This window comes from Panthera leo, chromosome E2 (assembly GCF_018350215.1).
Source record: "Panthera leo isolate Ple1 chromosome E2, P.leo_Ple1_pat1.1, whole genome shotgun sequence".
NCBI lineage: Eukaryota > Metazoa > Chordata > Mammalia > Carnivora > Felidae > Panthera > Panthera leo.
Window position 1 is genome coordinate 48,300,586 of NC_056693.1, and position 12,962 is coordinate 48,313,547.

The 12,962-nt window shown below is 51.5% G+C and overlaps 1 protein-coding gene across 6 annotated transcripts in view; it reads right to left on the bottom strand.

Moving 5' to 3' along the window:
- Positions 1 to 41: 41 nt before the first annotated feature.
- The window catches only part of IL34 (interleukin 34), an 85,048-nt gene continuing 72,127 nt past the window's right edge, over positions 42 to 12,962 (bottom strand). The window contains exons 4-9 of one of the 6 annotated variants that reach the window (XM_042918648.1): positions 11,764 to 12,175; positions 5,670 to 5,803; positions 4,719 to 4,796; positions 4,257 to 4,433; positions 1,295 to 1,430; positions 42 to 1,059 (exon numbers count right to left, since the gene is read on the bottom strand). In XM_042918648.1, coding sequence (XP_042774582.1) covers positions 887 to 1,059; positions 1,295 to 1,430; positions 4,257 to 4,433; positions 4,719 to 4,796; positions 5,670 to 5,803; positions 11,764 to 11,791 — 726 coding nt within the window. In that variant the 5' untranslated portion in view covers positions 11,792 to 12,175 and the 3' untranslated portion in view covers positions 42 to 886. The other 5 variants (XM_042918649.1, XM_042918651.1, XM_042918650.1 and 2 more) reach the window with 5 other exon arrangements.

A 12,962-nucleotide genomic window follows, 5' to 3' on the forward strand; every position in this document is an offset into this window, starting at 1 on the left:
CCTGGCTTCCTCCACCCTGTTCACCTGCCCCTGCGCAGCGCTGGCACCCTGCCCTTTCCCATCCCAGATCCCGGCTGAGGGGCAGGAGTGGCCAGGTCCTGTATCAGGACCTATGCCTTTGAATACCTCCACTCTGTCTCTGCAGGTGGCTGTCTTGGGACAGCCCAATGAAGCCAGCGAGGGTGGCCAGGAGACACTGAGAAGGATCAGCCTGACACCCTCTGCCCCACCGGTCTCATGGAGACTCAGGCAGGTCTGTAAGAAACTCCCTCCCTCAAACACCATTTCCAGGCCCCCAGGCTAAGGCTTCATCCATCCCAAATCCAAATCTCCAGACCCAGGCCCCAGGACCAGGCAAGCCTACCTCTCCTGCCTCCTGCACTTGGGGTTCACCTTTGCAGATGCAAACTAAACCAAACCCAAACAAAACAAGCAAGTGTTTAATAGAAAATGTAAGAGGGACTGGAAGAGCATCCACTGTGGCAAGATGTGGTGTCTGGCTCTGCCCCTTCCCCATGCCCGCCCACCCCCCAACCTGGCACAAGTCTTGCCTCTGCAGGCCTCAGGACACGCCGGGCACCACCTGCAGGCAAGCGAGGCAGCCCAGGTGGTGCAGGGAGGGGACAAGCTCTGTCCACCTTCAGGGGGCTCTGGACCCCGGCTGCTCCAGGTGAGACTGTGAGGTACAGAATGCAGGAAGCTGAGCCCTTCTCAGGCACAGAATCTCCCTCAAGGGAAAAACACTGTCTTGGGGGTTCCCCCCCCCCCACCCCAGACAAGTCTCAGACTCCACCAAACTCCTGCGGGAGCACCTCCAGCTGCCCCACACAGGTCACCACACAGGCCAGGTGGGGCAGGAGGCCTCTGCCCTGTGCCCTCAGCCGCCTCACTGAGCCGGGGGTCCAGTCTTGGGTCCTGGGGAGCGGGGCAGGGAGATGGGGGGCTGCTGGGGCAGAGGGTACAGCGGGGCAGCTACACACTGCGATGAGGGCTCCGGGCTGTGGGGCTGAGGGCTCGGCACCTCACAGTCCTGCCAATTTAGGACGGAACTTTGTTTACCTGCAGGAGGCAGGGGGAAAAAAAAAAAAAAAAAGACCACAGGAGTGGTCAACACCTACCTCGTCTCCAGACCAAGCCTCATTGTTCTTGGCCCCAGGGCCCATCCTGGCTTTCAGAAATGACCTACAGCCCTGGGGAGTGGAAGGCGTGCTCGGGAGGGTCCTGGCTCTGCTCCACGACCTGAGCTTGGAACCCGGCGTCCTGCCCCCAACCCCCTCCACTCAGAGCTCCTTACAGCAAGAGCAGTAGAGCAGTTCCATGACCCGGAAGCAGTTGTCCAGCAGGGCTTTGGGTCGTACCAGCTTCAGGCTCAACCTGGGGGTGCTCAGGAGCGACACCACTGCTTCCACCTTGGGGCTGACCTCCACGTCCTGGAAGGGAGGAGACCGTGGAGACGGTCAGGACCACAGGCACCACCACCCCTCAACACCAGTGAAGAGGGAGGGCCAGTCCCAGGAGAACCCTGGAGGCTGCCCTGCCTGGAGCTGCACAAACCGCGAGAGAAAGGGACTTCCTGTGACAGGAGGATTATGGGTAATTTCTCTCCCTCTTCCTGAAGGCACCAGGTTTCCTGGGAGAGTCCCCTTCAAGGCCCCTCACCCAAGCCTGACACAGAGGCTCCTGTTTTCCATCTTTGGGAAAATGACTGCAGGGGGCAGGCCAGGACAGGGGAGAGGTGGGGGGGCATCCTTGCTGTTCTCACCCAGGCCCGGCCACCACCACACAAGGCAGCCTGGGCTGGTGAGACTGTCCTTCGGGATTCAGAGACCTCTACTGCCCACAAAGAATGAGACAAAGGACCCTCACAAGGATCGTATTATGTGGAGGCCTGGGTGCACGGCACACGGGCCGGGCGGGTCTTTGGCTCCAAGCTCGGGGTGTCTGACAGTACTTAACAACCGGGAGCACGGTGTGGGTGGCAGGAGGGCACAGTGGGGGGACAGGGCAGGGGGCCAGGGCTGTTGCAGAAGACATCGCATAGAAAGGAAATGTAGAGCCTGAGCTGGGGGAGGACCTTCTTAAAGGTGGTTAATTGGGTTGAATTGTATTGGGTTGTGACCTGCCAAGCCCCCCATCCCCGAAAAAGCCATGTCCAAGCCCTAACGCCTGGCACCTGTGAATGTGACCCTATTTGTAAACAGGATCTTTGCAGGTGTAATTAAGGATCTCCAGGTGAGATCATTTTAAATTTAGGGTGGGCCCTAAATCCAATGACTGGCATCCTTGTGAGAGAAAGGACGCAAAGCACAGAGGGAAAGGCCATGTAAGCGCCGAGGCAGAGGCTGGAGTGATGTGGCCACAAGCCAACGACAGTAGGAGCCAGCAGAAGCTGGAGGAGGCAGGAAGGGTCCTATTTCCCTAGATCCTTCAGAGAGAGCTTGGTCTCGCAGATACCCTGAGTGTGGTGTTCCGATCTGCAGGCCTGTGGCAGAAGAATTTCTGTTGTTTGGTGGTAATGTGTCACAGAAACCCTACAAAGCTAATCTACAAGGAGTTGGAAAGAGAAGCAAGCGTGACAGGAGGAGAAGGGGCATGTCCCCCTGGCCCACTCCCCATCAGGGAGAGCCCACTGCCCACCAGATGCTGGGCATATTTGGAGCGGGTCACAGACCATTAACTCTGTGAGAAAGAAGACAGACTTAAAAGCTGGTTTAAATCTGGGGCACCTGAGTGGCTCAGTCAGTTAAACGTCCAACCTCAGCTCAGGTCATAATCTCACAGTTCATGGGTTCACACACCACATCAGGCTCACTGCTGTCAGCAACAGAGCCTGCTTCAGATTCTCTGCCCACCACCCACCCCCCCACCCCCCCACACACACACTCTTGCTCTCTCATTCTCTCTCTCAAACAAAAACACTTAATGGCAATCAAAAGGAATGAAATCTTGCCATTTGCAACTACGTGGATGGAACTGGAGGGTATTCTGCTAAGTGAAATTAGTCAGAGAAAGACAAATACCATATGACTTCACTCATATGAGGACTTTAAGAGACAAAGCAGATGAACATAAGGGAAGGGAAACAAAAATAAGATAAAAACAGGGAGGGGGACAAAACAGAAGAGACTCATAAATATGGAGAAAAAACTGAGGGTTACTGGAGGGGTTGTGGGGGGGATGGGCTATATGGGTAAGGGGCACTAAGGAATCTCCTCCTGAAATCATTGTTGCACTTTATGCTAATTTGGATGTAGATTTAAAAAAAAATTAAATTAAAAAAAAAAAATAACATGCATATGTTAAAAACAAATTTGAAGATAATTTTTTTAAAGCTGGCTAACTCTGAACTCTTAACAACCTGGGTGGACAGGTCTCAACCCACCCACAGCCTCCTCTGCAGCTCCCAAGAGCTCAGAGTCAGGCTCTCGAAGAAAGGCAAGGATGCAAAACTGTCTGTTCAGGTCAGCTCCAACTCACACTGCCCAAGGGCATGAAAGAGCCACCGAGGAGACCTCTGGGCCTCCAATCCCCTGCCAAAACCAGAGCCTCCCCAGAATTCCTAGCAGCTGCGGGCTCCTAAGACCTGGTGTCACCCACAGCTCACAGCTCCAGATGGGCAGCAGGTGGGGCTCCCCGGGGCAAGTGTGCCCCAGGCCCCTGAGGACACCATGCGCTGGGGAGTAGGGCAAAATGGTGTGGGCAGGGGGTCCCACAGCACACATGTGGCCTGTATGGGCTCACAGTGACCCCGTGACCTTACTCCACAGGCTCTTTACAGGATGCATCCCTGAGGCCTCAGATCAACCCTGCTGAGCAGGCAGTTAGCAGGAACCTTATCATTGTTATTATTACTGGAAGTCTATATTTTACATTAGGGTTCACTCTCTGTGTTGTCCGTGCTGTGGACTTGGATGAACGCATGATGTCATGTGTCCATCATTACAGTGTCATACAGAAGAACTGCATAGCCCTAAAAACCTCCTGTTTTCATTGCCCCACCCATTCATCCTTCCTTCCCTGTCTCCCCCAAAAGGAACCTCTAGAAACAAAGCCAGAGGGTTAGATGACTTGCCCAGGATCACAGAACAAGACAGACAGACCCTAGAACATCTCCTGTCCCCAGCCCAGGCCACCCACGGGGCACTGCTGGCCTTCTCTTCCTCTCTCCCATTTCTCCCATACCTTTCAGGACATGCTGGAACTCTCCATGTCTTCCCATCCTCCCTCAACACTCCTTGGCCACCACACACACACACCTCCGCGGAGCTCACCGTGAGGCCTTGCTGGACATCCAGCAGTAGCGTATGTACCTCCTCCAGGAACTTCCAGGATGGGTGGCCCTCAAGCAGCACTTCCTGCACCGACTCAGTAGCACTGAGGCTCACCCAGACCCACAGATACCGCAGCTCCTGCTGGCTGACCTGGGCCCTCTGCTGTGGGGACAGGAGAAATTGTTGAAGTCCCAAGACTTGAGCCTCTGGGCCCTCCCCACCACTACTCTGACCACCTGCCACCCAACTTGTGCCCACAAAGAGAGCAGACCATGGGCATCCACTGTGGACAGGGAGAAATCTTAGCCCGAGCCGAGGGCAGGCTTGCTTACGGGGCTGGGAAAGGCCCCTGGCAACATGACCTGCCAAGATCAATGTGCCTCTCAGGCTGGGCCCATGGGGTGTCCCGCAAGGCAAGGGTCTCCCAGCCCAGGATGGGATTCTCACCAGTCTGGTGATGTTGGCCATTCTGAGCACCCCCTCATAAGGCACGCTCACCCTGTAGTTGATGGGGAAGTAGTGTTTCTGGGGAAACACAAGAACAAACCATGAGGTCACAGTCAGAAACGGCTCAAACAGCCTCCCCCAACTCCCAACTTGATACAGGAGGAGAGGACCAAGAACCAGCCCTTTGATGGCAGAGGTGGCCTTCTATGAAGAATATGCACTTGCAGGGGAGGGGTGCCTGGGTGGCTCAGTCAGTTGAGCCTCTGACTTCTGCTCAGGTCATGATCTGGTGGTTCGTGAGTTCAAGCCCCACATTGGGCTCTGTGCTGACAGCTCAGACCCTGGAACCTGCTTCAGATTCTGTCTCCTCTCTCTCTGCCTCTCCCCCACTCATACTCTGTCTCTGTCTCTCAGAAATAAACATTAAAAAAAATAGATTGCTCTAAACTTATGGTGCTGGTTGCACAGCTCTGCCAATGTACTAAAAACCACTGAGCTGTACACTTAAACAGGCGAATAGTATGGTATGTGAGTTATAGCTCAGGAAGGCTGTCAAAAAAAGAAAAGTCTTGCATTGCCACGGTGCCATGTGAGCTTCTCTGCCCTACACAAAGGGAGCCACCCATTCCAACTTCTAAGTCCTTATGTGCTGAGCTAATAACAAGCACCTGGACTTCCCCCAAGGCCTCCTGGAAGCCATTTCCTGAGTCACAGGGTGAGTGTCACATGGAGGTGGGATTAAAGGTCAGATCAAGTAGCAGGGGCAGGAGGTCCCCAGGGAAGGCTGGCAGGGGAGAGGACTGTAAGTGTGGACCAGGTACACTGCTGGACGTGGGGGAGAAAGGCGGAGAAAGGGGCCACGGTCAGCTCAGGGCTGAGGCCCCGAACGTCCTACACGCTGTGAGGCCAGGAGCTTGGGAAGGGGAATGCAGTCGGGGGGTTCACAGTTACCATGTACTGAAGGCGGTTCCTGTACTGAAGCTTGTCCCGAAGAAAGCCAGTTACTGCACACTCCTCGCTCTGGGTCAAAGGCCACATCTCCAAACCCTCGTTCCCCAAGGCCATGGCAAGGAAGATCCCGAGATCTGTGGACAGTGACCAACAGGAACACATGAGTACACTGCCCACCTGTGCAAAGCTGTGCACATCTGCCCTCCCTTTTCCAGGTCATGGGAGGGACAGGGCCATAGAGCCCCAAGGAGGCCTTTCCACCACAGGGGATGTTTTCCCTGGGGCCCAGGCTCAGACAGCAAGGCCAGGCAAGCATGGGCAATCTGGCCGGTGTACCCATACCCTTAGCCAGCAAAGCCCCCCAGCTGTCACACCCTGAGGTTGGTGTCCAGTCTCCTCCCCACTCCTGCCCCTTGGGGAAGGCACAACCTCCTCTCCAGGGAAACCTCAGCTCATACCCCATTTAGGGCTGACGTGTCCTCAAAGCCTACGTCTGCATTTCCATCTGGGGATCCAGGAGATGTGGACTTTCTAGTTCCAACTTTACAAATGACTTTTGGGTGAGCAGAACTATTTCCTCCATGCTCTAACTGACCTTGGCATTCCTCTCAGATGTACAAATAACTACAGGCCTTCCAGTTTGTCCATTCTGGGGAGCAAGCAAATCAGGCTGCTGCTTCTCCCTCCCAGCAAACGAGCTGCTGTCTCGTAAACATTACCAGCCTTTACCACTAGGTGTCACTGTGACCTCAAAAACAGCTTTGTGATTCCCAGAATTAATAACACTTACAAAAAAAATCTGAGAGGGGTGCCTGGGTAGCTCAGTCAGTTAAACTTCTGACTCTTGGTTTCTGTTCCCATCATGACCTCATGGTTCATGAGTTTAAGCCCAGCGTCGGGCTCTGCACTGATGGTGCAGGGTCTGCTTGGGATTCTCTTTCCCTCTCTCTCTCTTTCACAATTAATAAACAAACAAACAAACAAACAAACAAAAACCTGAGAATTTGCAAAAAATATGAACAAGGATCAAATTGATCAGAGCAGAAAGGAAACAGAGGTGCAGGAGATGTATCCAAAAAATCAAACACACCAATAAAGGTAAAGACATACTAAAACAATCAGGTGTCATATTTCACCTATCAAAATGGAAAGTGGGTTTTTTAAATTTCATTTTAATAACAGTGCTGGCAAAGCAGTAAGGCGGGTGCTCTTATCTTGGAAAGCAATTTTGCAGTTTTATTATTAGCGAACTTAGTAATGTCCACACCCTTTGACCCATTAAACTCATCTCTAGGGATAAACACGAAGGAAAACAAAAAAAAGGGAGCCATCACCAAAAAATTTGTGGACAAAGACTCCCACTGCAGTATTCTCTTATAATAGTGAAAATATGTAAATGGCCCACATGTTCATTAATGAATGGAGCAAATAAAAACCACATTGTCAGGGCGCCTGGGTGGCTCAGTCAGTTGAGTGTCTGACTCTTGGTTTCGGCTCAGGTCATGATCCCAGTGTCGTGGGATTGAGCCCCTAGTCAGGCTCCATGCTCAGCCTGCAGCCTACTTGGAATTCTCTCTCGGATCTCCCTCTGCCCTTCTCCCCCATGCACACTGTCTTTCTCTAAAATAAATAAGATGAAAAAACCACACTGTCAAAGAATGTTTATGATATGCTTGTGTGATAAGAAATATACTCATGATATGCTTAGTAAAGTCTTAAAAAAGCATGACTCAGCACACCTCCTCTGGGTCTACACAGCATGATGTGAATTACATTAATTACATGCAAATGTGTATGCATAGGAAATGAAGTGGAAGTGTAGTGGAAGGAAATGTATCAAATCTCTATGGGAAATTTTTATGTTCTTTATATTTTGTAGGACATATTTTATATCCTACAATCAATATATTGTTATAGTCAAAAGCAATAATTTCTTTTCTTTTCTTTTTTTCCCCCCAAAATAGCCAGGCTTGACACACCCCTGGTCATGAGTAGGAATTACTGATTGCATTTTCCCCACCCACCTCCCTGGAACTTAGGGAGACTTTTTTTTTTTTTTTTAATTTACATCCAAATTAGTTAGCCTATAGTGCAACAATGATTTCAGGAGTAGATTCCTTAGTGCCCTTTACCCATTTAGCCCATTCCCCCTCCCACAACCCCTCCAGTAACCCTCAGTTTGTTCTCCATATTTATGAGTCTCTTCTGTTTTGACCCCTTCCCTGTTTTTATCTTATTTTTGATTCCCTTCATTTATGTTCATCTGTTTTGTCTCTTAAAGTCCTCATATGAGTGAATTCATATGATTTTTGTCTTTCTCTGACTCATTAATTTCACTTAGCATAATACCCTCCAGTTCCATCCATGTAGTTGGAAATGGCAAGATTTCATTCTTTTTTATTGTCAAGTAATACTCCATTGTATATATATATCACATCTTTATCCATTCATCCATCAGTGGACATTTGGGCTCTTTCCATACTTTGACTACTGTAGATAGTGCTGCTATAAACATGGGGGTGCACATGTCCCTTCGAAACAGCACACCTGTATCCCATGGATAAATGCCTAGTAGTGCAACTGCTGGGTCGTAGGGTAGTTCTATTTTCAGTTTTTTGAGGAACCTCCATACTGTTTTCCAGAGTGGCTGCACCAGCTTGCATTCCCAGGAAGACTTTTTTTTTAAGTTATTTATTGAGAGAGAGAGTGTTTGTGTGCACGCACACATGCAGGGGAGGGCAGAGAGAGGGGGGAGAGAGAATCCCAAGCAGGCTCCACAATGTCAGCAAGGAACCCAATGCGGGGCTCTAAGTCACATACTGTGAGATCATGACCTGAGCAGAAATCAAGAGTTGGACCCTTAACCAACTGAGCCACCAAGGTGCCCAGGGAGACTTTTGTTCTTGATCCCTCACTGGGCTGGGCCTGCTTCTTGTCACTCTCCCCCCTTCTCAGTCGTGCTTCAAATGTCTTTGCTCTGGCTGGGCCCTCACTACGAACGTTCTGGACTCAAACCCCATGCCCAAGATGGGCTACAGCACACCAGTCCCTCCTCTCACAGAAATGTGCCAACCACATTTTCTCAGGGTTGCAAATTTGCAATACATCTTGCATTTGCTCTCTCTGTCTCTTCCCAAGTGCTTGATCTGACATTTGGACAAAGGAACAGTTAAACACAAACTGAGTGAGTGTTTCTGCATGCTTTCTGTCTCGTCTCTAAACCATTAAGCCCCTGAGCCGGGCACCCCCTGCACATCAAGATCATTCCTGGTTCGCAGATTTTGCTCACACTTTGCCCCTGCCCTGGGTACCCTCTCACAAGGCAGACCTCTTTCAAGGTCTCACCATGACTCCTTCCCCTCCCAGGCTCTCTCCCCTGCCTGCACCAGCCCCCCACAATCTCTGTGTCTTGCACCATCTGTCCAATTCACTCATTGTCTTGACCAGACAGCTTGGCCCCTAGTATGTGAACACATAATGCAGTTAACCACAACATGATCTCGTTTACTGAGCACTTTGGGGGTTGACCTTGAGCAAGGAATCAGGAACATGCACCTGAATTTTCTGGAGAGCTGGTTAGGGTCCAGAGTGTCTGATTCAGTAGGTCTGGGGTGGGCCCAATGAATTTGTATTTCTAACAAGTTCCCAGGTGCTACTGCTGCCAGTCTGGGGACTGCACTTTGAGGACCACTGACCTCCAGAGACAGTAGCAAACTGGTGTCCCAAGGGCCACATCTGGTTCACAGAGATTTCATATACAAATCTGAATTTGCATCTTGTCTTTAAAAATCAGTATCTGTCCACACTTGGTCCTCTTTCTCATGTGGCGGTCACCCACGGCTGCCCACTCCACGCTTGAAGTCCTACCCTAGGTGCCCTTACCTGTGTCCTGGTTTTAGGTCTCTGGTGCCTGGCAACTGTGGGCTCCGAGGCAGCACTGAGTCCTAGAAAGCTACCATGTGCCAGCCTGGCATGTATGGGCTGCACCAGGAACCCTGTCCTTGGATGATCTGCCTTCCCCCCAGAACCAGACTTCCTTTAGATCTACAGACTGACCACCATTTCCAAATTTAAGCCTCTTTTTTGCTGCTTCCACCCTGAGAAACAGGCCAGCAAACCGCTGACCACACAGGGACAGCAGGGCCATAATAGCCTCACTGCTGCTCTGCACCCCCGAGGGCTCCACAGCCAATGCAACCCTGTCCCTGCAAGGGCATTAGTCTTGCCCCCTCAAGACAGAAGAGGAGGCTGAAGAAGAGCAAGTGAGGAAGGAGCTACCTTCCTGGGTCCCTGGCTGGGAGGGGGAAGGGCTGCACCTCTCCTGGGGACAGCCCCTTGTGCAGGGACAAATCGGAACTGTCCACCACCAGCACCCCCAGCGACCAAATCTGAGCCTGTGGAGGGACTTGAATAGCATCCCCCCCGCCCAAATTCTTGTTCACTCAGAACTTCAGATGTGACCTTATTTGGAAATGGGGTCTTTACAGATAAAATGAAGGCCTACCCTGAATGCAATGGCTGATGTCCTTAGAAGAGGACACAGAGATATGTAGAAGGAAAGGCCATGAGAAGACAGACACAGATTGGGGTGATACAACCACAAACTGTGGAATGCCAGGAGCCACCAGAAGCAGTAAGAGGCAGAAAGGAGCCTTGGAAGAGGCGTCACCCTGCCCACACCTTAATTTTAGACTTCCGGCCTCCAGACCTGAGACAGAATCAATTTCTGTTTTATAAACTATACTATAGCAGCCCATCCTTCTCCAGCACCCTCCGGCATCCTTCTATCTACAAGCCTCTGATCTGCACCCTTCTTGCCTCCCACCCCACAGCCAATCCTTGCCAAGGCCATGACTTCTATTTCCACGGCCATCTCACAAACAAGACTGTCATCACTTCCTGCCCAGAAGGTTGCAACAGCAGCCACAGACTGATCTTCCGAAAGCAGAGTAATTCCCAGTCACAACTCCAAGTCCCCAGATCTTAAACCTTCCAGGGCTCCATGCTGTCTCGTTTTCAAGGCCTCCATCATCTGGGCCCAAACTGGCTTTCCAGCCCGGCCACTCACAGTCCCACCTGCTGATCCTTTGCTCGAGCTGTTTCCTCTACCCAGACCCTGTCTTCACCTTCTCACATCTACCAGTGTGAACACTGCCCACCTCCGAAACGATTTCATGTGGCACCTCACCCATGCTGCTCCTCTTGCTCCTCACGACCTGGAAACTTCCAGAACATGGGATCTAGGTCCATCTGCCTGTTCTGAATGCCTCGACCTTTTGCAGTATCCCTCCACAAGGACCAGGCTGGATCCCTTGCAGGATCAAATCCTGGACCTCATGAGGGAATTCCTAGCACCTAACTCCCTGCCAGGCATTGGAGAGAGGGGTGCGAGCCAGCCTGGGTCCTTGTTGCCATGACAGTAACTCTCCAGTGGGCATGTGGGAGGCACCAGAAAAATGTGTTGAATTTGAGTCAATTCAATTGAATCTTGGAGTCTGAAGGGATCTTGGTCTGGCCTCCCACCAGCAGGCTTGAGAGGCTTTCTAGACGCTTTCTGTCCTCATTTCAACTTATTTTTCTTTTTACCAACAACACTGTTCTCTTTCTGCCTTTTAATTTTGTTCTATTATGGAGGGAGGGGCAGAGGGAATAGGCTGCCTTCTCCAGCACCTGGCAGCACTTCTCCCACGTGTTTTGGGGCCCAGACAATTTCACAAGCTTCCACCCCCCAGCTGGCCACACCCAGGGAGGCCAGAAATCCTCTCTGCCACCGCTGCCCCCACCCCCCATACACAGTAGCACTAATAAGCCTAAGAAGGTAACACTGCCACTTGCCCCCAGTGCCTGCCCCATCCCCTTAACCACCCACTGACCATACCCACCCAACCTAGGACTTGTACCCACCATGACGGTCTGAGCTGGGGTCAGCTAGAGACAGGGCAGAGGGCAGCCACGGGAGTCCCGAGGCTGTTCGGCTGGGAAGCATCTCAACTTCCCACCAGCAAGAATGGCCCAGTTGCCATGGTTACAGCAGAGCCCGGCTCTGGGCCAAGGCCTCCCGGGGCAGCCTCCAAGGACCCCCCCCAGTACTCACAGTGCAGCCAGGCGAATCCCCGGGGCATGGTGGTACGCTGTGTCCCCCAGAGAGCAGAGGCGGTGTCCCCAGCAGTGTGTGTATCCACAAAGGCCCAGGTGGGGCCTACATGGCCTCGCGTCAGCAAAGGTGGCCCAAAGCTGGGGGAGGGTTGACCACAGAGGAGTGACCCGGCAGGGGGCGGCAGGTGCTCCTGGGGCAGCGCCTGCCCTTATCTGCCTGGCAGTGTGGAGGGCAGCTGGGGGGCAGTAGGTGCGAGTCCCATGGCAGCCAGGATCTGGCCTGAGACAGTGGCCTCGGGGTCTTTGCCTCTCGAGCAGGAGAGAGTCCCCAGCAGGCCCCTTGGAATCTGGGGCTGGGTTGTGCTTTCTCTGATTTCTCCGTCTGCAGCTGCTCAATGTGAAATCTGGCTCTGGAAAGAGAAAGGAGGAGAGAAACGGATTATGTAAGAGCAGTGCTGCCACTCAGCCATCAGCTGCAGGCACCAAGAGTCTATGTGTGCGCTGTACCCACCACCTGGCAGGGACCCCCGGGAATGACTGGAGGCTCACAGCCCAGCCCTGGAGGCTGGCTACTCTGGGAAACAGGCTCACATACAAGAAATGACTTCAGAACATCCCAAGGGCAGCACTGGCCAGGGAGTGAATTACGATGACACCAGCTGGCAGCCACAGGCCTAAACAAAAGCAGGACCAGGGAATGAAAGGCCAAGTGGGTTAAATCAAGGGAGCTTCCTGAAGGAGGTGATATTGCATGCAAGTAAAGTACCTCAGGCTACTCAGGTGGCCATGAGGTTAAAACAGCAGAGTATTAATCCCTCTTTTTACCTTCAGGCTTAGTCCCAATCTCCTATTCCCCAAATCCTTGACCCCCTCTTAATAGGGTTGCTAGATGAAACACCAGGTGCTCAGTTAAACTTGAATTTCATACCAACAACTCATATTTTTTTAGTATAATTATGTCATGAATACTTTTTAGTATAAGTATGTCCCAAATATTGCATGGCACATATACTTTAAAAAAATCATTATTTAATGATTTAATGATTCAATGTTATTTAATTAAACAATGAATTATTTAATTCCAAATTAATCAGAAGTCCTATATATATATTTTTAGTTTATTTATTTATTTTGAGAGAGAAAAAGTGCTTGCATGTGTACCCAAGTGGGGGGCGGTCAGAGAGAGGAGAGAATCCC